The 23,812-nt window shown below is 39.6% G+C and overlaps 2 protein-coding genes across 17 annotated transcripts in view; one reads left to right on the top strand and one right to left on the bottom strand.

Moving 5' to 3' along the window:
* GIGYF2 (GRB10 interacting GYF protein 2) overlaps positions 1–23,812 on the bottom strand; it is a 160,835-nt gene that overhangs the window by 80,617 nt on the left and 56,406 nt on the right. For 9 of the 13 annotated variants that reach the window (XR_010590378.1, XR_010590377.1, XM_008174961.4 and 6 more), the window contains 2 exons: positions 22,433–22,544; positions 21,618–21,658 (listed from right to left, as the gene is read on the bottom strand). The exons of 3 other annotated variants lie outside the window; for them this stretch is intronic. Coding sequence is in view for 8 of the 10 variants with exons in the window: in XM_008174961.4 (XP_008173183.1) it covers positions 21,618–21,658; positions 22,433–22,544 (153 nt within the window). In the remaining 2 variants the exon portion in view is untranslated. Of the gene's footprint in view, positions 1–9,813; positions 9,966–21,617; positions 21,659–22,432; positions 22,545–23,812 lie in introns of those variants that run through there. One more of the 13 variants, XM_042853490.2, reaches the window with a different exon arrangement.
* Positions 4,369–16,869, top strand: KCNJ13 (potassium inwardly rectifying channel subfamily J member 13). Of its 4 annotated transcripts, none has more exons than XM_005310254.4 (4): positions 5,165–5,477; positions 13,047–13,098; positions 13,710–14,197; positions 15,259–16,869. In XM_005310254.4, the coding sequence occupies exons 3-4, from the start codon at positions 13,720–13,722 to the stop codon at positions 15,879–15,881; spliced, it is 1,101 nt and encodes a 366-aa protein (XP_005310311.2). In that variant the 5' UTR covers positions 5,165–5,477; positions 13,047–13,098; positions 13,710–13,719; the 3' UTR covers positions 15,882–16,869. The 4 variants fall into 4 exon arrangements, with proteins under 4 accessions (XP_005310312.2, XP_065413087.1, XP_005310311.2 ...); XM_042853492.2 differs by lacking the exon at positions 5,165–5,477 and adding an exon at positions 11,896–11,913; XM_005310255.4 differs by lacking the exon at positions 13,047–13,098 and having other exon boundaries at positions 4,369–5,477.

Here is a 23,812-nt window from a genome sequence, read left to right on the forward strand (position 1 = left end):
TAGAACTGGAAGGGACCTTGAAAGGTCATCGAGTCCAGCCCCCTGCCTTCACTAGCAGGACCAAGTACTGATTTTGCCCCAGATCCCCAAGTGGCCCCCTCAAGGATTGAACTCACAACCCTGGGTTTAGCAGGCCAATGCTCAAACCACTGAGCTATCCCTCCCCCCCTTCCCCTGTTAGCCGCCCTGTTTGCTGCCGCTGCTCGCAGCTGTACCGCTGCCTGGCTGGCCAGCCGCTTTTATGGGCCCCTTGATCAGCCAAGCCCCGCCCCCTATACGCAGGGCTCGGCGTCCTTCCCAGCACCCAGCCCCTGCCGGCCCCTACAAACAAACACACAAGGACAGATGCAAATACAGGTACCTTCTCCTCCAATGAGAACTCCCTCTCAAACTCCCCTGTTAGCCGCCCTGTTTGCTGCCGCTGTACCGCTGCCTGGCTGGGCAGCCGCTTTTATGGGCCCCTTGATCAGCCAAGCCCCGCCCCCTATACGCAGGGCTCGGCGTCCTTCCCAGCACCCAGCCCCTGCCGGCCCCTACAAACAAACACACAAGGACAAACAAACACACAAGGTTGTTTGATTGACACCGCACACTGGGAGACAGCAGCCCAGGATAGGGATAACTGGCGAAGACTTGCCAGAGAAGGAACATCCACTTTTGAGGAAAATCGCCTTGCCCTGGTCACAGAAAAACGCCAGAAAAGGAAAGACAACGGTCATGCCGCAATCGCAGCCTAACCCTGTCTTCCAACACCACTTGCAATATCTGCCAATGAGCCTATGGCTCAAGAATCAGACTCTTCAGTCACCAAAGGACCCATGAAAAATAAAACCTGTGAAAGAGATCATCCTCAACCTTCAGGGATTGCAGACGACAACAGGTAAACCACAGGGGATTACTGATAACAGGGCCTAGTTGGCAAGTGCAGAGCCTATACAATTTTAATGGCTTATCAGACTTCCTAGTTAGTGTGTCTCTTGACACAAATAAAATTCTTCTCTAGTTACTTTCTGAAGCCATTCTTTTAAAAATATAAGATGATAGTGGAGGAAGGAGCAAAAGGAAAGACTTTAAAATCACAAAGAATTCATCTTTGACTCTTAACTGCCATGCCAATTCTGCAACCAGTGACAGAGGAACATCTTTAGTTTGTGGTTTCAGTGAAGAGTTAAAGCCCTTCTTAGGTTATCCAAGTCCCCTCTGCAAGGGGTATTATATTTATTCCACAAGGGCAGGTTCACACAAAACCTTATGACAGGGATTCAGGGTATTTTGTTTTAAAGGGGATTTAATTACATTTTCTAGTTCCCCTGCTTACAACAGTTCCATAAAAAGCTGCTGCCTGGTATTCAGTAAGATTAATTTAGCTGGTCAAACCAATTTCATGATGAGATCAGGACATTCCTCCCAAACACAGCACAGTTTACTATAATAATTCAGAAAAGATGCAGTTTCTTCCATATGATGGTTACTGTATTCAACATTGAGTGTAACATTTTGAGGATTTCTCTTAATAGTATCAATTAAAAATGGTGCAAATGGGCTATATGCTCTGTTATGTTCATAACAGATTTTGAAAATATTTGCATATATGTATCCATATTTATCGTTCTAGTGGTTTTAGCCCCTCTTGATTAAAACTATAGTCAAGGAAATTAGTTTTCCTGCCCATTGCTTTAAGAAAGGCAATGGTTTTGTTTTCAAATACTGACATAGCATTACTGATGTTAAGCTCTCCATTATTAATTTACGAGAAATCAAAAATCTATTTCTAACATTGCTCGAAATGCACAACACCTAAGAGAGTTGACAACGCATGATCTGGTATGTTTTAGGGCTGCTTGCAGGGACAGGATGACACTTGAATGACCTTGGAGAAAGGAGGTGATGATTTTACAGTCTTGAATTTCTAGTGCAGTACATATGTTTTAGGGATGAGGAAAGTGGGTTCAGGGATAAATGTTATATATAATGGAGAAAAGCATAATCTTTAGAATTCTGGTATTGGTATCTTTCCAAGCATCTGTAAAAGCAGGTCTAGAGGGTTACATTATGCGACTGCTTCAGTGCCACACTCCTCAATTAAACAGTAAAGGGAACACACCACAACCTTGCTTAAGTCTCCATGTACCACGACAACACAAACAAGACAGCCAATAGGCAGTGACAGACTACAAGGACTAAGGACGCTGATAAGTATTCAGGATTTGGCAAAAAATGACCCTTAACCCTATCTAGCTCTACTAAGAGACACTGCTCCATTTTGAAAGGCCAACCAATCAAAGATCAGGAAAAAGTCTCAGAAAAGAGACAACAGTGAAATTACTAAAGTGTGGAGTAATGTGGATCCAACACAAAAATGTACATACAGTTTATATAAAGTTCAAATTTTCCACAATATTAGTAAACTGAATTTACATACAGTTCCCAGACCCCATCTTACTGAGTTGAAATTACTTAGTATAGCCATCAGGTTTTGACCATTGCTTTTTCTAAGATGAAAAGAATAAAATGTAATCTATGGCCTTGCCTTGGACTAATTGACTGGACTTCCCGGGGAGAAGGAGCAGTAAAAGGGCACCTGTGTTCATGTTTGACACAAAGCCAGCAACGGTGTTTATGGAAAACTTCAGAGAGAGCAAATAGGCATCCAGCCAACAAAGTCTACAGCTGTGCAATTTGGAATAGCGAAGTGACTAACCTCAAAGAACAAGACTGGAATTCTGGGATACAACACTTTGATAACTTGTTTATGTAGAGTATCTTCTATTAGAACAGCAAATAACTTCAACTCTTTTTCACAGTGTCATGAGTTTTCCACAAGATGTATAGACTATATTCTTTTCAAAGAGGAATGGGATCATTAACAGAAATATTATTGCCGGTGGTTGACTTGGGGGGGGGGGGGGGGGGGGGGGGGGGGGGGGGGGAAGAATCTATCCAGTACTATGATTCTCACTCCCTTCCCCATCTCTTTTGTTTCCTCACCAAGGGAAGTTGTTAAATACTATAATAATACTTTGCACTTATTATAGCTTTTAGGGAACCTCAAAAAACTTTACAGAGATCAGTAATTTGTAGGCACATTTTATAGCTAGAGAAAACTGGATAGCACTTAGCACACTGTAACACTACTGGACTACAAACATACATACATAATAATTAAGGCTGCAAGTCTGTCATGGAGATCACCGATTCCATGACTTTCCGGGAAGTCCATGACTTCTGCAGCAGCTGGGGTGGCTGGCCCTAGGGCTACCTAAGCAGCTGCTGCTGAGGCAGTCTCGGACCAAAGCGTGTCGCCGCCCAGCCCCCTCTCCCCAGCACCCGCGGCAGTCCTGGCACGCGCGCCGCCACCTGGCCCCTCTTCCGCAGCACCTGCGGCGCCCCAGACCTTGCATGCACACGCACACACAGACACACAGACCCCTCCAGCACCCAAGATTTAGTCATGGACAGGTCACGGGCCATAAATTTTTGTTTACTGCACCTGACCTGTCCATGACTTTTACTAAAAATACCCATGTTAAAACGTAGCCTCAATAATAATGTAACTCGCCTAATGTCACACAGTAAATCAGTGACAGAATCAGACACAAAATTCAGTTTTCCAGATTCCAATTCTAAACACTAAGTAATGCTGCCTCTCTACATTCCCAGCCTTAGCTCCTCCTCTTCCCACCTCCTGTCTCCTTCTACGCCCTACCATTCAAGCATCCTCAGGTGCAGTTTCTGACTAATTTTCCTGGCAAGATTCCTGGATTTCTTTCAAAGTCCTCTGTTTTTCACTAAATTCACTAACATTTGCTGGCACAGAAGTTAATGCATCAGAGCAAAAATAGAAAGAAAAAACAGAGGAATGCAACGGGTCTAATTCCTATGTATGTCCCAGTAAAATTGTTCATCTTAAGCATGGGCTAGCAACCCAAACCACTCAAGGAGGGTTTGTTCAGAAATATGTGGCCAGAACCATAAGCTTTCTCCATTACAAAATATGTCATCTTATAATTTAAAAAAACAGTTTGTCACAGTGGAAGTGCAACCCTGCTACAATATGTAAGGAGAGTCAAGGACAAATGACAGTCCTAACACTGGCATGAGTGGAGGGTATCCCTTTGTGCTAGATTACTTTCCCTTGTCCTGCAGGTCATAATATGTCTATCAGAGTTTATGGTGCTGTGCCTGAACATGTATTAAAATGTTCCGCACTAATGAAACAAAGAATTAATGTTCTGTATTTTTTGTTTTTTAAAAAAGGAAAAACCATGAGGGGGAGATTTCATTTCCTAAGTAGGAAAGTCTACATTAATAATTTTCCCAGCAGGCCTTCAGTAGTTTTACTGAAAACAATCACAGCCTTTGTTTCTCAGATCCTCTTACGTCTGACGTTCGCTCAAAGTCCTCACATCAGCAGCTAACTAAGAAAAAAAAAAATGTAAAATGCTGAACTTCATTACAGAGGTATCCTCACAGCTCATTTTAGTAGTGCTGGAAGCTGGACACCACAGGCATATCTTCAGATAAAATTAGCCAGCTGTTCTACTCAACACTAAATTTGAGGGACACCAGAATTTAAGTGCATGAGTAGTGCATTTTATTGTCCAGAATCAGTTTCACCACATTTTCAAATCAGAGGGAAACTTCCTCTAATCTACATCGCTTCATCACAGGTTTAAAGAAAATCCCATGAGTAATTCAATACTTTTACAAAGGAGCAGTATGGAGATGGAACAGGAAGGGCAGGATCTACATCTTCTGACTAGCATTAGACTACAAATCATCTACAGTCCTCTAGCGACTGTGATGAGGCTGCACCAATATCCACTGTTAGGTACAGCCCACACCGTTTGTTAACAAGACTCAGGTGTAAGAGACACAATGAAAGGAAGGAAACACAGGAAGAGTATATTAGATACAAGGATTCCCATCTCCACCCAAATATATCCTGCTTGACTTTGTTAGCAAAAAAATGTTAGAGAACATTTCACATTTTAAAGCAGCTATAGGAGGAAAAAGTTCTGAGGAATTTTGTCCCTTTGAACTTCCAAGTAAAACCTTAAGTAAGATTATGCAAACCTAAAGACCAATCCTGATTAGTGGGAGGGGGGAATGCAGCCCTTTTCCAAATAAGTTCTTGAGGATTTCTCCTCTGCTGCTAGGGTTTGTGTTGGATAAAGAAAGCCCTCCTAACAAACCAGCATTCTTTTCCACCTGATCAGAGCTAATTGGCCCCCCTGCAGACAAAATGACCAATCACATCAGCTTCAGATGAAAACCAACCCCCCTCCACCCCCCGCATTATAAACAGAGGAATGAGACATGTAAACCCATTTCAAAGAAGAGATCTCTACAAACAACAATTGTGGAAAGTTTCTTGCCTGTACTGGGACCAGAACATAAGATTATCGCAGTTACTTTTTGGACCCAAAACCTCTCCCCCTTTCCCCTGCACACTGATAAAAGCTTCAGAGACATTGGTAAGTACACAATAAAATTACCTTTTTGGCAAAGTTATTTACAATAGTATAATTTTTACTTTTAAAAAATGATGCAAGTTATTTTCAGAGTGGAAAGAAAGTTGAGAGAGCTTTTGCTTTTGAAGCTTCCCTACTGGAATATCACCCTTAAACAAAATATTTCTGGAATTCTTCTCAAATATTAACCCTTTTTCTAACTGATAATGCCCATAGTGGCATAAGAGGGAAGCCAAATCTTCCATCATTAAGAACCCTGGCAGAAAAGGGCATTGGAAGGCATCTCCACAATGCTCAGCAGATGCATACAACTGAAGCTAAGGTAATCAACTATTGCTGCAGATGGAAAAAGACCAGGGAGTCAAACCGGTATTTATTTTGATTTGGTTCAGACTTTGGTTCAGTTGCATTCAGTGTGTTTGGGTTTGGTTCTGGTTCAAGCAACTAAAAATAAATAAATAATGGTTTGGTTACTGGTATGAACTGGTTCAAACCAAATTTCAATCCAAAAGAATGGAAGTAATTTAAAAAAAAAGTTGAAATTTATTGAAACTATTTTCATTTTTGTCCATTTACTTTTTAATTGTACATGAGTTTTCCTAGTTCTTGAGTTGTCAGATAAACAAACAATTTGTTTGAGCAAACTAAAATACCATCTTCCAAACTAGACCTCTGTGGTGAAGTGATAAATTTGAGTTTGAGGCAATGGTTCTGCCTCAAGTGGGGAAACTGGCAGGAGGAGCTGCCCAGGGGTTTGGGATGACTGGGAGGATGTCTGTCTGTGGCAGAGATAGGTTGGGGAGCCATTATCTTTCCTTGATGTTGAAGAGTTATGATTATCTTCTGGGACCAGAAGCATTCCACTTCTCTCACCAGGGGGAAATCTCAAAGTATGTCTACACAGCAGTAAAAGACCTGTGGCACCAAGTCTCAGAGTCCAGGTCTGGCTTGTGGGGATAAAAATAGCAGTGGAGACATTCAGGCTCAGGCCAGAGTGGGGGCCCTAAAACCCAGGGAAGTGGGAGGGTCTCAGAGCCCAGGCTTGCTGTGGGATTTATTTCTTTATTTATTTTGCCTCTTGCTCTCTCATGTGCTGTGCAGGTAGCTCCTAAACTTCTCTCTTTCGCTACTCTCATGGGCTAGCCTCCTAGTCTCTTCTCATTATATTGGGGCAGGTCTTTCTGGTTGCAATCACATGCCTAATTATTATTTTGTTGTTTTATAATGAAAAGATCAGTTTTTTTTTTTTTTAATGTTGAGCTTAAGAAATGCTGAACCTTTATTTTCACTGGTAACTCACATTTTTTTTCAGCTCAGTTTTGATTCAGGTTCAGTACATAGGACAAAACTATGGTTCAGGTTAAGTTCTGGTTCAAATAAAAATAGTGGTTCAAACTGATTCTCCGGTTCTGGTCTTTTCCAGGAAACTAAACAACTCTCACCCTTCTACCTTCCCCCTGCATTCATCAGAGCCCAGTAAACATTTAGCTTTAAATGATGATCTCATGACTAAGGTCAGTTTCAGGGATCTGTCAATGGCAAACTGAGCATGCCTATGAAATAAGAGTCACACTATGAATTAGCATGATTGTGTTTTGTTCATTTGAAGGCAACTATTTAGGAGGATCATGCATGTACCACAGTCATGAATTGTATTGGTCTGGAATATGACTGGTTGTCTGATATAGGTCACTGGGATAGTTTGCTGCATACAGGACAGGGGCAGTATTTAAGAAAATGTGAAGTTACAAAGATGGATAGCTAATAGAGGTAAACATGGGCCAATTTTATCCTGATATTAAATGTCAAATGTCTAGAGTTTGTGGACCAGCTCCTTGCTCCCCTCCTAACTCTCCTGATCTCCCCCAGTGCCCAATAATAAACCTTTATTTAGGACTTTGCATCCAGATCTCTCTAAGAGATTTCACAAATGTTTACCTTACAGGAGGAAGTTTAAACAGTTTCTTGGTAAGGATTTTCTAACATCTTCAAGGAGACCAGATAGTATAGGGCACTCAAATGTAACTTCATAATCAATGGTTGAAATAATAGTCTAATAGTTTTGAGCAGTACAGTAGCATATCAATATTGATCTAGTCAAAATCTCAGTCAATAAGGAGGCTTGCTTTTGGTTTATATTTTAATGTAAACCACCTCCCCCCTCTTTTCTACCATCAATCTTACCTCAAAGTCTTTCAGCAGTTTAAAATTTAATTAAAAATTCAGTGTACAGATTACGCTTTCTTTACTTCAAGAGAATATCTTGCTACTGCTCCCTTTTTACTTCCAACAAGTGCCTCAGAATCACAGAATATACAGGTCTTGGCATCTGCCCTGGAATTCATGCCTTGCAACAGAACTGTGTTGCAGAAATTAAGTTATTTTCGCGCTGGTGGGTACAAATTAAATTTTGAAAATGTGAATCAACTGTAAACCTACACCTTGCCTTCCTAATTCTGCAAGAAACTTCACATGACAGAGCTGTTATTCTAACTGCCCCCATTCATCTCAATGGCGTGTTAACACAGAATCCTAGAGACAATGATGTTTAAATATCAGCAATTTTACTGCTGATAGTTGTAGCACAAGCATACAGCTAAAGTGATTATCCCACAAACCAAACTGCCTCCTGTGCCTCCACAGATGCCAAAAGCACCAACTGTTCCCTTCCCAGCTTACCCTGACAAAATTCTATGATGTAGTTACGCACCTCCAATACAAAAATCTATAGTAAATATGAAGTGTGGGGACAGCATTAAAGAAACTGGATTTAATGTCAAACACCTCAGACACTGCTGTGCAGACTGTGTATTAATCTCCTTAAATTGAAATTTAAGTGAAGCTGCCACAGAATCTAGAGACCTTACTGCAGAATTTAAGTCCATTTTGCCATGAAGTGCACAAGGCCTCAACAACAGTAAACATGAGCTCTAGCTGTTTAAGTTACAGCAATGCCAATTAAACTTGAAATAGGTATAAAACATTTTTCTGTTATTTGTGCTCACGTAATGTAAGCTTGGATTTTACTTACTTCCTCACAGCAGAGGCACATTAGTCAATAGGACTCTACTAATATTCTCAGAATTATGCTCCAATACGCCACTAAAAGGAAAGTGAAGTCTAAATTAACTAGAACGATTACTGTGAGCTTTTGTGCAGTTATTCCCAGCAAATTCCTTTTGTAATAGCATTTTTTTCTACACCAACTAGACTCCAAACATTACAATCTACCTCAGAAGCTTTTCAAGGTCAATTAAAATAGAATTTGCAAGTGATGTAGTGGAGAGTGGGAAGCTAGGGTAGCACTCTGAAAATGTTTCGCTGGAATGCTAACCCAAATGAGAAACTATTCAAAAGCCCTAACAACAAAGCAAGGTGGTGACAATCTTTGCAGCTGAGAACAGCCTGAAAGTGCATTTGCTACAATCGCCTTGGTCAGGGGGTAGACATGAAGAGTCTTAAGACACATTTGGTGTCAGAATTTTGGAGCTCCTGTTCACAGGAGTGAGGCTGAGCATGAACTACCTAGAGAAGCAAGGGCAAGATAGGAAACTAGGGTGGCATGAAGAGCCACAGAGCAGAAGGCAGAAGAAAGTGTATTCAAACTGGCAAAATGAAGCAGAGTATAGGGGTTCAGGACAATGTACTCTTGTAACCATTAAGCTCTATAGTAGAAAGTAGTAGCTGATGACATGAACTTCAGGGGTATGCTGAAGTGGTATTCTACAGCTGCAGAGAACGGCTTTATCGTGGATAAACCATCAGGGAGCCAAGAACCAGAAAAAAAAAAATCAGATTCAATTAAAAAGCCACCCGGGATCTGCTATGGAAAAGAAAAGAAACAAAGCATGAACTACCTTGATGCTTAAAGACATTAACTCTAGCTACCTTGCCATGATTTGCTTCAATTCAATTGATTTATCAGAGAAACTGGATTGAGGAATGGACAGGATGGTGAACAGAAGGTAAAGAAAAGACATAAAAGGAGAAGAGAAAGAAGCAGTGCCATGTACACTTCCGATTGAACAATCATCACTTAATTCTCAAAAAAGTAAGAGGCAACATAAGAGGAAGGACTGAAAACACTGGAATAATATATCAAAGGAAGGGGATGCAAAGGAAGAGGTTGAGAAAAATTTCTTTGGTAGCAGTAGCACTTCTAGTCTTAAGATGGCACGTCCTGACAAGCAGATTCATGACATAAGAACTGGCAAGAACAAGAGCAGACAAAGGCATAATAAAATCCAATGGGCAAATGTTGAAGCTAGTCAGAATCAGACTAGAAACAATTTTTTTTTTTTTTTTAAAGTGAGGGTAATTAACCATTGGAACAACTTACCTATGGTTGTGGTGAATTCTCCATCACTGGACATTTTTTAAATCAAGACTGGATTTTTTTCTAAAAGATATCTAGTTCAAAAAGGAATCAACCCACGGAAGTCTTATGGCCTGTGTTATGCAGGAGGTCAGACTAGATGCTCACAATGGTTCCTCTTGATCTTATAATTTATCAATCTATGAATAGGGAAAGTAGAAAATATGTAAATCGTCTGACAAAGAGGCGGGGGAATAAGATGGGGAGAGGAGAGAAGTAGGTAGAGAGTGAACAGTTATCTTTCATCTGACTTCTCAAATGCATTCAAGTTGCATCTGCTTTTCAAAAAACACTTGCAAGGGCGGGGGTAGAAATCCTCAGACTTTCTAGATTTGTAATTCAAAACCTAAGCTTGCTAGTTTAGCTTCCCCCCTCATCCACACGCCACCCAAAAAACTCTTCTTCTCATCCTGAATCAGCTGCACTACTGTTGGAGTCCGCTTACAGTTTTTCTCTCTCCACCCATCGTAACAAAAAAAGCTTTGTCCCATGATCTAACTTAAGTTAAGATACATTAGGTTCATACCCTCCTGGTTATTTTTTTAATAAACATTAAATATGGAATCTAAATTCATGTACTTTAAAATTATTCACTGCACCACTGATTAGTGACATAGCACTATAATTGCTACCACAGAAAGGACTACTTTTCCAGGCCAAATGGGACTACAGCAGCAGCTTATCAACCTCACCAGGACGATCTCACTGTTGAAGTCTGAAGTGGCATTGACAAGAGACTGCTATGACAAGCACTGCTTAGGTTAATAAAGATGGCGATATTCTTTTTTCATTCTGAAATACCTTCAAGATCATTACAGTACTGGAATTTCCCTAATAGAAAATGTCAAACAATTTGATGTAATTAAGAAAGCTGGATGCAGGAGAGGTTTCATAACTTTAAATCAATATTAATAAACAATTAGTAGTAATCAAATAATAAAGTTGCTGTATCAACCAAGCTCCAACCTTATCTTGACTGTGCACTGTGCTGTAGTGAGATGATAGTGCTCTACTGTAGTGTGCCGTTTTAACAGAATATGAGGGAGGAAAATGAACCTGAAAAACTATTCCATATTTGTAAGGGTATATATTGCTTGTTATTACTAGATTTCGTGTTTTTTTTTATTTTTTAAATAAGGAGTGCCTCTGCTTTGTCATTCTATAGCCCAAACTACTCATGAAACATGGCATAACAACTGTCATCCAGACCCCATAGCAATTTACACAAAATGCAGTTTTCCTTCAAGAACTAATATGGTTTATCCCAAAGGCATTTAGGTCTGTACACATTTGCCTTCCTTCCAAGTAATCGAGTACATGTTTCTCATGATTGCAGCTTATTCCAAGAATCTAAGATGATAGAGGCACTGGCTCCAATTTGTTCTGCACACAGTCCCATCAATCCTACTGACTAGCCATAATACTCATTCTATAATCCCCCTCAAGGCACTAAACAAGGCCATTCTGAGTCTTAATGCAACACACAGCATTTCAGACCAGTAAATCTGATACCTGGTACTTAAAGCACTTTGAAGATTTTACTCTGTTTACCTTGTGATTTTCTATCACTGCTGCAAGACCAGAAACTATATTCTTGCAGAGCTAGCTGTGGAGCAGCCCAAAGACTGAACTAATAGAGACTGAATAGCCTCAGTGAAGGGCAGTCCATGGAGGCCAGGATTAGGGTTATTAATAGAGTAGACTGTACTCAGCACTCCCAATGATTGACTCAGCAGATATACATCAGTTACTCATGCTCTGTGTATGGAGGAAGGAGTGGCGCATTATTTAAGAAAATTCTGCCTTGTTTTTCAGAAATATAAAGACGACCTGAAAAGCAGCTCTGTGGGGCTCAAAAGCTTGTCTCTCTCACCGACAGAAATTGGTCCAATAAAAGATATTACCTTGCCCACCGTGTCTGTCTTGTATTTCAGAAATACATTAGAATCTTAAAAAAAAAAAAAAACCACCTGATCTTTGCCATAATATAGTTGTGATATATTCATTGCAGAAAATAAGAAAACAGTTGTACTTAATAGGAGAATGGAGGCACAGAATCAAAAGGTAGGAAAAAGCCTCAAGATCCTACTCAAACTATCGGTTATTCCTCAAGCCCCTTGGATGCATGTTCCAAACAGAAGTACAGCATATTTTTATGCATGGGGAACCCACCGCCACAAGCAAAGAAAATAGTAAAAGGTCTGTTCACAGTGCTTACCAGGATATGTTAATGATCATACTTAAATCTACATATGAAGATTTAATATCAAGAACAAATTATAAACTAATAAACCAAATGAGTCACAGGACCAATTCCAGGATCAATCTGTCATTGATCAAATAGGAAATAAAGTAATTTCTATCTTTGTTAAAGCAGTCCTCATTTTACCATGAACAGGTCAACTACTAGGTAGCCTGGTATGTACAGTGGAAAGACCTTCAGAGAAAGGCATGAATCTTTATAGCCCACTTAATAGCACATCCTCTCATATACATCTTTATGCCCTGAAGTATTTGTATAAAGAGAAACTGCCTAACTCTGTTTATTTCTTCATAAACAATTTGCCTCTACACTAGCCAGTGGCACTGAGTGTCATAACTAATTAATGCAATGGATTAAAAACCTATCAGTTTTATATATTTGATGGCTTTTAATTGTGTGCCTTCTTGTTTTATGGGAAAAGATAACTAGCGATAGGAGCTCCCAATAGGATTTCTCTTCCATTCAGTATTAATATCAAACTAATTTTCTATTCAAGTGTAATAGTCTCCTAAGCCAAAAGTTTTTAAAACTTAGGTGACCATAGTTCGGCTCCTAACTAACTGCTTTTCAGAGGAGCTGAACATCTACAGCACCCAGTCAAGTCCCTAACATCGGAAGGTGCTTGGCACCTCTGAAAAGAAGGTTATTCTTACTTAAGATCCTAAATATGAACGTAGGACACTATTAGGCACACAATTTGCAATTTTTGGCTCTTGACTTTTATATTCCCTCATATGCAACTTCACCTTCACTTAAAAATGTCCACGAATTTCTCTAAACTTTTTTTTTCTGCTGTTGCAGTGGGGTTTGGAGGGTTTTATTTTTTAGTTAAAGAGACCAAAACTGAATGCTGTATTTAAGCTGAGGACTTCTCATCAATTTATATAATGGCATAATATTTTCCGTATTATTCTCTATCCCCTTCTTAATACAGCTTAACATCAGCAGTGGCCTGAGTATGTTCAGCAGAAGAGGCTCTCCCCCAGGTACCAAAATTCTAGTCAATAAGAGAATATGATTGGTAGAGGTAAAGGCGATTTTAAAGAGGCAGAAAGTCAGGAACATCTGTGAGGAAATTTTTGAATTATAGAAGTGAGGTGGCTAGACACAGCCTTCCCCAAGAAAGTAGATAAGGGGAAGAACTGTTGTTAACTATTAGCTTTTTATTATTCTTTAGATTGCTATATTGCTTTGCTAAGATGAATTGCAACTTCTATCATCACAGATGTACAATATTAAAGTCTGTTTTCCACACAAGCTGCAGTGCTACATCTGCTGATCTGCCATATTAGCACAGGTATTTGACCCAAATATAAATTTTGGGGGGGTAAAATATGACAAATCTGTTTAAATGAGTAGGTAGGGGAAATTTTAAAAGTAGTCTGATTTTTAATTTAGTCTTTTTTAGCTAATCGTTACCACAAAAGCAGTGGTAAATTCCACTCCAAACTCCTAAATCAATCTTCTCTGGATTGCAATGTTTAAGACATTCTTTGTTGGGTGCAGGTTGTATTTGGTCCCCGGCTGATATATCAGAATCTGTGAACATTAGCTGAAATATAAATATGCAGGTGTTTAATGAATTTTCTCTTTTTAGTTTTCAGAAGATGAGATCAGATATGATAGACAGCAACAACACCAAATCTAGTGCCCCCCTCCTGGATCAAAGGCACTTGAGGATGGTGACTAAAGATGGACACAGCACACTACAGATTGATGGCACCCAAAGGAAAGGTCTGGCATACCTACGAGATGCTTGGGGAATACTAATGGACATGCGCTGGCGATGGATGATGCTAGTCTTTGCTGCTTCTTTTGTCATCCACTGGCTAGTCTTTGCAGTGCTCTGGTACCTCCTGGCTGAGATGAATGGGGACCTGGAGTTGGATCATGATGCCCCACCTGACAACCACACCATTTGTGTTAAGTACGTCACCAGCTTTACAGCTGCTTTCTCCTTCTCCCTGGAGACACAGCTCACTATTGGTTATGGCACCATGTTCCCAAGTGGGGACTGTCCTAGTGCTATCGCCCTGCTTGCCATACAGATGGTCCTGGGGCTCATGTTGGAGGCCTTCATCACAGGTAATCAGGTTTATTTCACAATTTTAAATAGGGTAGGTCCTGTCAACCACATGTAGGGAGTAGATTTGGTAAAATTCTTAATCTCATTAAGAGTGCTTCCAGAGGGGACATAAAAGGAGTAGGGCCAGTTACTAAAACAACAACAAGACTGAAATTTCAACTTCAAACAGCTTTATAGCTGTCAATTATAATCCAACTCCTTTTAAGCAGTTAAAGACCTATAAAAAAGGAGAGGCACTTGAATAAAAGTATTTCAGGATTTGTACTGGAAACCAGAACGTGTTGCTTTCTACGGCAGCTCCACTCCTGACACTTCCAACAAGTTATTTTACTCCATCTTCCTTTTATTAATTTCTTTCTTCCAACCTTCCGCTGATTTGAGGTTTAAATTGATTTGTTTTGATATAGACTCTCACAGGTTTACCCTAAACTTTAGCTAGTTTGTTTAAAATTGGCTGAATTTTTTTATCCCTCTTCACTTCATTGTTAAGTATCCATGGGCAGTCAACAGCCAGAAACACTTCAGGATCCCAGTGGTACTTAGTTTAAAGTTACTTAAAATGGCTGAACTATGGAATAATTTTAGACAAATATATTATACTGTGCAAAAGGTTAGTGTACTGTATTTTAAACAGTTTCAGTAAATGAAAGACCACAATTATATACCATAGCCAGTTCAAGGAGTGGATCTTCATCAATCAAGTGCATCCTCATTCTCCAAATATTACTGTTTTACACATGCTAATAGATTGTGGAAACAAAGTTTATGGAAAAAGCCAAGGCTCTTTAAAAAACAAAAACAACACCCTACAGTGGATTTATTTTGATTAATAAATTGAGAATAGAAACTGGTGCCAGCCACTGTTAGTATGATGGGAGCTGTGCTATGTGTAGACTAGATCTAATAATTTGAAATCAAGCAGTCTGAGGCTAGTTAACAGTATGTCCATCCCACTAAGCCTCCTCCTTTTCTCATGGGCCATTCCATACAACTTGGGGACAAGTAAGAAACTAACCTGACCATCACGATCATAGTTAATTAATTCTTTCCTGTTATGTAGGTGCTTTTGTGGCAAAGATTGCCCGTCCAAAGAATCGAGCATTCTCCATCCGCTTTACTCATTCTGCAGTAGTGGCACACACAGAGGGCAAGCCATACCTTATGTTCCAGGTGGCCAACACTCGTCCCAGCCCACTCACCAGCGTTCGGGTTTCAGCTATTCTTTACCAAGAACAAGAGAATGGTCAGCTGCATCAAACTAGTGTGGATTTCCACCTGGACAGTATCACGTTTGAGGAGTGTCCATTCTTTATCTTTCCACTGACCTACTACCACTCCATTACCCCATCTAGTCCTCTAGGTGTTCTCCTCCAAGGGGATACCCCTCGCCATTTTGAGCTAGTAGTCTTCCTCTCAGCAATGCAGGAAGGCACAGGGGAAACATGTCAGAGGAGGACATCCTACCTCCCATCTGAGATCATTCTACACCATCGCTTTGCTTCTATGCTGGCCCGAGGTGCCAAAGGGGAATATCAGATCAAGATGGAGAATTTTGACAAGACTATTCCAGAGCTCCCAGCTGCAGCAGACTCTAAGAGTCCAAAGAGGACTGACATGAAGATCCGCATCAATGGACAGCACACTGACAGCTTCCAGATTTCTGAGACTGGTCTGATAGAATAGAATTTGGACGTGGTGCCATTTTTTTTTTTTTTACATTAAACTTTCAGGTTAAACTTCCAGCCTTCCTTTTCCCCCTATTTTCTTTTGTGCTCTTTCCCCTTTTCTCCTTTCTTTTGATTGCAGTATAGTGTGCAGAGTAAAAAAAAGCATAAAGTGCACATGTAAACTGATGAGAGGCTGTTTTGACTGCACAGAATAGAAAGTCAGGAACAAGTACCACAGTACAAGTTCTGGGAAAGTACTAGTACTACCTGCTGAATTCACTAGACGATGATTAAAACTGCACTGACCCTGAAGTGTGAGACTTTCAGACTCCCACAGTTGACCAAAACCTAATTAAATGGTATGTGGGTAGAACACTATGGCAAAATGGGCAGCAACAGTACAATAGAAGACCTCATCTAAAACTAACCTGAGGTTAAATTACACTAGTTTGGGGATCAGCAATGAGGTAGTTATAAGATTGTTATAACCCTTTTACATTAACACTTTCTGGGTACATGGTTACATCAATTTTCAGATGGCAGAACATCCTACTAAAATCATTGCCAGTCTTTTCAGTGGCAGTGAAATGCATTCCAGATGTGCTTGTTTACTACATGAAATCAAGAGTACTGACTGCAGTTCTTCATTCCACCAGGTCAGAAGGGGGTACAATATCTCTGACAGGTCTGTGAAGACAGCAAGTGCCAAAAATCCTGAAGTGTATATATGACACAAACATGCTACAGTGGAGATATTTTCATACTTGGAAACATTTAATAAATTATTTCAGCAGTAGAAAACAGACTGTTATACAGCAATTCATGTCTCTTGGCACAGTGAAATTTCATGTGTTCTCAGCTTTGCACATCTTACACTTCGAGTAGTTCTGGCACCACAGGATGCACTATATCTACCAAGAACTGCATCCATTTATATTTTATGCTTTTTAATATAAACATCTATATCTGTACGCACAGCATATAGATAAATCATATCTACAAAATCAGACATCTGAATTAATTTTAAAATAAAAAAAATTGAAACAAGTGCTTTATAATGGGACTTTTTTTGCCAGGAGTACTTCGTAAGAATACCAAGGACAAGGAACCGGGCTCCTATATGCAACAATTTCTAATATGATCAAATGGGCTAACAGTTAAGTGGACTGTCTGCTGTCAAGTCACAGCTTCTCAGCAATGGAATGCCACTTTAAAATGGCTATTCTATATTCAGACTGAAACAGCCAACTGTTACCATCAAAATAAATGTTGCCATTCAAGGATAATTAAAAGACTTTTCCCTGCAACAAATGTGGCATAACCACTACTAAGCAGTTTAGATAAAAACTATATACTGGAGCTGATGTTATTGTAAAGTGACCAACAGCAGGAAATATAGTTTGAAGCCATATTAGGAGGGCACTGTCTATTGGAGGTCTTTTTTTCAAACCCAGAAGTACAGAGGTTGTCAAGCTCTTGTCACGGAGAACCTGGTAGGACAACTGTTTTGTCACAAGGTGCCAACTGTACCTCATTTCCAGAAGGTAATTTCTATTAAAAAGACAGCTAAAGAGATATTAAAATATTATTACTTTTCCATGTTAACTATTGTTGTAATTGTCACAGGAATGTGTTATGTACCACAGGAAGGAGGAGATCCATGCAATCATGAACTGGAGGGCAGGTGGCCAATCTCTGAATTCAAAAATAGTTCATTGCTCTGAAAATGTTTCCATATTCCTTCCCTACAACAATATAGGCTTCAAGGGCTGGTTTTATTATAGAGAATGGATACTTTCAATATTATGTCTTTCACTCTCAGTATAATGGAACCATATTTTAACCCACTGTAGTGCCTGTACAGTAATAGCAAACAACATCTTGTATTAATGTACATTAAATTGCCTTTGTCCTCACTTTTCATAGTTGGTCCTGCACGTGCACTTTAAAGTTCAGCTGTTTCTCTTCATAACATTATTGGCCATACCCCCAAGATATGGAAAGCGGGGGGGAGGGAAAAGGTGAGGGGTTGTGCTATATTTATCCTTTTCTATTTTTAAGCCCCAAACCAATATCCTACAGTACAGAGGACAACCCTTAAAAAGCAGCAGAACAAGAAATTGTACTGTAAATACTTCATTAAGCATGGAATAAAGTACAAAAATAGTTCAAATATGAGTACAGAGCTGCTTTACATATACTGACAATTCTCCACTTTAAGTAACATAATCCTGTATAACTCAATTGTTCTGCAATTCAGGAGTGTAATAATACATCTCAATCTATACTAAGGACACTTAATGGCGAGACCATACCAGAGCTATGGACATATCCCAGGTAACATAAGTATCCTTAGAGTCAGGATAATTCTGACTATACTGTATTGAATTTTGACTTTTACATCTTCTGTTTTAAACCATTCATTATAGCTCTGTTTTCAACTTTTAAAAGCAACAAGGTTAAAAGAGGTAAAAAAAATTAACATCTTGTATATAATTAAGCTTGTTCTTTTTAATGTTCAAGTATTCCTCACATGAAAGGCATAAATAAGCACTCAGATGGAAATCTATTTGCCACATTTAACACTGACTTTCTAAGTGTCTTGTAAATCATAAACATTTGTGATGTGTTAACAGTAAAACATGTATTCGTTGATCACTATTCCTGCTTGGAAACTGATGGACTTGTTTAAGATCAGATGCTGTGTAAAAACTGGACTGGCATTTGCCTTCCCATGTGATTTTTCTAGATGTCAATGATCTAACATATGACTTGTTTAATTGGCAAATAATCTAAGCCTTTGAGAAGCATCTTTGGGTATTTCTGGCTGAAAGCCATAGGGCCTATGGCAATTTGCATAGTAACTCCTCCAGTGTATAGTGCACCTTTGCCTTGAATATCAATACCAACACTGAAGGTTGCTGTTCAGTTCGTGAATTGATTGCATCAGCTGGAAAACATTTTCTGAATACTAAAAAAAGTGATCATTATCCCTCCATGAAGTTAGCTGTGTATCAATTAATGATAAAACGTTTGAAAATTAATCCTATTTATTGGGGGATTTGTATGGGGTTTCTTAATCTTTTATTTTTTTTAAACTTAAGATATTTTCCTGGGGGTGCCATGATTTCTGAATTACCAAAATATTCTAGAGTGGTTTATTTCCTGCTTTCTAGTTTCTACTTATCTATGATATTTTGACCACCCACAACACAGAGGGACACAAAGACCTGGTGATTCAGTGAATATCTGGTCAGAGAGCACTCAAGGCTTTATTGGAGAACCCACTATCATTGGTTGGTTTGGGCAAAGATGATGCCGTTGGTGGAAAGTGCAAAAGTGGGAACCTAAAGCCCTTGTCAGGTTTAGCATGGATAATGGTAACAAGTCACTGCACTCCTTTACTAATGAACTTCATCCCTGAACTTGAGAGAGCATCTCTCGGTGATAAATTTACTTTCATGCCAATTCAGTCCTTCACCTCTTGGCTAAGATTGCTAACTGTGTTTTTTGGTGATAGGAATGTGTGTACTAGAAAGTGAAACTAGGACCCTTTTGACCCCAAATCATTTTACATAAACCACTAAAAAAACATTACATAGCAGTGACTTTTTCCCATTACTGACCAAGGTTGAAATTAAACTAAATCATCATTTTGTGCTGACCAGCCCTTTTTGGTTAGGAGACTAAGGAAGGAAGGAAGTAAAGATTTTCCTTCTCCCAGGCGCACAAATCCTTAAAAGAGTGACAGGCAAATCTAAGTGGATATAGTTAAAACCCTGAGAGTATTTTATATTAAAAATCTGAACAGTTTACAAATATGGCCTTCAGCCGTATCTTCTCATGCTGTGATCCTGTCTGTTCTCACAAGCTAAACAGGATCAGACTGGGACAGTACCAGAAAGAGATGTGAAAGAAACAGTCCGGTACAGCAGCAAGTTATGTCAATGATCCGGTAGTTGGCATTCTTTCCTTTCAATAAGGAAATAACTCAATCAATAACTCAACAATCTGTTGGGGGGAGGGAGAGGGACACTCCTTCAGATGAGATACAAAGCCAAGGTCTTGACCACTTGTGGTTACTGAAGATCCCAAGACATGCTTTGTAGGAAGAGGAGCATCAACCCTGGCATCCTGACAAAATTCCAGCTGGGGTAATTATATCCTGCATACCTAAATTCCTCATGCCATTTCAATGAGAAGAGATCTGCTTCTCATCCTAAAGTGACATGTAGTGTCAATCTGCACTGCTAAACTGCTGCTGTGGTTTCATTAATAAATTAAGTGAATTCTGTGCATAGTTTGGTAAAATTGCAAAATGTTTTCACATCCGTCAGGATGAAAAGGTGCTAAAATAAATGTAATTTCATTAAATCAAGTTATTGTTGTAGCCACTAGTGCCTCCAGTCTGCCATTTCTACCCTCATTTGCCTTTGGAAGAATTCTCTGCTCTGTTTAAAGGAGCTAATTTGCGGTTTTGCTCCTCCCCAGATTTCCAAGGAAGGAACTGTAAAACAGTACAATGGCCACTCTGTAGTTACATACTAGAATATCAAAAATATCAACCATAACCCTTAACTACCACCACAGCAGAAACACTGAAAATTGCTAATCTTTTGACCTCCCCCACTTTTTCAGAGAGATAGTAAATCATGAACACATGGAGAGGCAGAAGAGTTATGAGATGGAAGTATCAAATTAGATGTAGACAACCTCAAATTAACTCTAATTGGGGTCATTCTTAGGAGCAATGTCTCCTACAGAAAAAGGAAGTCCGGCAGAATTAGGGACACCTCTCTTAACTTTGTCATCTTTTGAGCCAAAACCCTAGGAATCAAAAAATTAAGCAACCTTAAGAAAACACGATAATCAACTCCGATACCTGAAGAGAAGATTCAGAGGGCTTTGAAAATCAGATGGTGATTACAAGTTTTTTTTAAGACACCATCACCATGGTAACTTGGCACCATTGTAAAATTAGCAATACACACCTACTGACCCTAAAGGGGTGAGATTTTCAAAGATAAAGGGCTGTTAGACACCCAGTTCCTACTGACTTACAGTAACTGGACCCCTAAATGCCCTTTGTGCTTTTGAAAACTTCTCCTCCGAACAGGCAACATATTTTCTGCCCCAAGCCTTCCCCATACACTCACCAAAGAGCCATCTTAGCTGATAATGCTTCAAATAAGACAACCGATACCGCTTTCACTGTCCCTTAAAAATGGCCAGACAATGACTCTGACTAATTTCCTGTGAAAGCAAAGAGCTCCACAGTCAAGAATCCCTCACTGAAAATGCTGTTGTATGTTCCAGAAGGTATATCAAGAGAAAAACAGCAAGAGCATTTTGACTAATTGCAAATCCATCAAAAAGCATGGAGGACAGAATTGCTGGGATAGTCAGGTCTCAAATACTTCAGGATCTACTTTTTGAATGTGCCCCCAGAATCAAATTGAAGTCAGTGCCAAGAATGGAACATGTGTGTGTTCGGACTGGCTTGCCCCAAGTAAGCAGCAAGCTCCAGATGAAGTTCAAGTGGAGGATTTGTTACAACTTCAAAAATATATTGCTTCTGACAGAGAGCAATTACACAAAGATGAGAACCTCAAGGAATTCCTGATGAAGAGAACTCAAACAAAGCAAGAACAAGCAAGCGCTCAAAGAATGTTCTAAGGAACTTTTTGATCGTGCATTTTAGAGGATAATAAGGTTTAGAATGGCATATATACATATGTAGTAACTATCTTACCTGGATCTTTTCGCCCTGGTTTTTCAAACCGCCTGTCTCCCCTAGAAAGGCAGAATAAAAGTTTCAAACAAGGCTTTGGAAGAATGCCATCATTTCAGGTGCAACTCTCACACATTTCCTCTCTCTCACTAGAGCTATGGGGCCAAAATTTTAAAGGTAGTTAGGTGTCCAGATGCTTTTGAAAATGCCAACAGGAGCCTATCTAGATCTTTAGGCACCTTAATACCTTTAAAAATCTAGGCCTAAATCATTGCAAACAGACAAAAGGCTAAAACTAACAGAAGAGCCCTCTCTATAAGAGCTATACAAACTTTCACCCAAAGATAGCTACTATGGAAATGAAGGTTTCTAGAACACCTCACTTTCTCAGGCCTTGGCTACACTTGTGGATTCACAGCGCTGCTGAGGGGAATAGCTTGCAGCGCTGCGAGCGAGCGTGTAGCACTGTAGGCGCTGATTACACTGGCGCTTTACAGCGCTGCACTCGCTGCGCTGGGGGGGGGGTGTTTTTTCACACCCCTGAGCGCAGCAAGTGCAGCGCTGTGAATTGCCAGTGTAGCCAAGTCCTCAAAGCAGTGCTCTGTTCATGCCCACAAGTCATCAGCAATATAAGCTTTTGAACAGTGTTTTGTTCGTAACAGCTGGGTTTCTAGCAACATCACTATATGGTATCCACTTTAGAAATTCCAAGACAACCAACCAGTACACATTCCTACTGAGCCTTTCTGAAATATCTTTTGTGAATGAAGGGTGCAAGAATGGGATCCAAGCAGGTGCATCTACAGTACATTTTCAAGTCTAGGCTTTTCTGTTACCTTTCCTCCCAGCTCTGAGATCTATGCATTTCCCTGCCTCCTCCTCGCCCAAATCCACCCTCCACTTCGTCAAAACTTCTTTGGTAGAAACCACTCTCTCCTCGGCCTCTGCCTGCAAAGACAAAAAGCCAAAGAAAAACATTTGTAAAAAGAACTTTACTTCCCTTTTCTAATGTCAACGTGACCTCATTTTCTTATAATCTCCTTAATGAGACACGGCAATCTGATAGTGGGCAAGTCTTTCCTCCATCTCATGAGAATAGTAGCTGTGATTAAATCCACTGGCTTAATATTTCAAAGCTAAACGTTTCCCAAGAAACTGATTTTGGAAATTAACATTTACATTTCAAGACACATCATTTCTCACAAGCTTGTACACCAAACTTCATCACCGTGTTTGGAGCTGTTCATGGAGAAGGACAAATTAACAGGCTGCCAAATAGGGCAGGTTTAAAGTGAACATGAAAATAACTTTTGGGAATTTGGAAATAAGGTAATGAGTCTTGGTTATAGTCCATCACACAAAGTAATGCACAGAAGAGCTACACAGAACAAGGGGAAAGGAGGTGAAATAGCATAGACTAAAGAAGAGGAGAAGAAACGTGGACTATTATGTAACAGTTCCATTATTAAATGCATAGGAGAGAAAGATGTAATAAGTACCACACAAAAAAGATAATCAAGATGTGTCAAAGCAGTTTCTATAGAGCTATAGAAAAACTAGAAGAAACTGATGCAGAAAACTAATGAAGCAGAAAGTGTATAAATATGTGGTAATATGCAATAGATCAGTATAAACAGAGTGCATACTAGAATACTGGCAGTATTGACACTGAAGCACATTAGCCTTATATTATACTCCAAAAAGACAAACTTGGTTTATGAACACATGCAGAATACATGAAAAAGATAATCAAAGCTAGCGCCATTATCCTGAAAAAAGATGAACAGCAAAAAAATGGTCATATGGTAGGCATAAAGATACTGAAGCCATGTGTTGACTAAAAAAACAGGTTGCGTTGTATAATGTGTTAGAAAATACGTTTTAGCAAATATGATTTTAAACGGACTGTACCTAGTGCAGAAAGGGCAAATTGCATTTAAAAATAAGTTAACTGTTTTTGTTCAACCTTATCTTGTCCCATAATTTACTCTCTTGTGACCAAGTTCTCCAACCTTCCCTATTTTCTTATGGAAGTAGAGTGAAGAAGAAGTCTAGAGTACCTGAGGCTGACAGTCTTGATGTAAATGTTGAATAGACAAAGCACAGAACACAAGGTCTATCTGATATTTCAAAGTCAGAATGGAGAGTACAGAAGCCTCTCTAACGCAAAGATAGAGAAAAAGGACCAAAAAAAGGGGGGGGGCATTTTCAAAACA

The sequence above is a fragment of the Chrysemys picta genome, chromosome 9 (genome assembly GCF_011386835.1).
Source record: "Chrysemys picta bellii isolate R12L10 chromosome 9, ASM1138683v2, whole genome shotgun sequence".
Classification (NCBI taxonomy): Eukaryota; Metazoa; Chordata; order Testudines; family Emydidae; genus Chrysemys; species Chrysemys picta.

Coding starts and splice junctions, on each gene's coding strand:
- KCNJ13 (XM_005310255.4), top strand. CDS start 13,720: ATGAGATCAGATATGATAGACAGCAACAACACCAAATCTAGTGCCCCC. Junction 14,198..15,258: donor GTTGGAGGCCTTCATCACAG/GTAATCAGGTTT, acceptor CCTGTTATGTAG/GTGCTTTTGTGGCAAAGATT.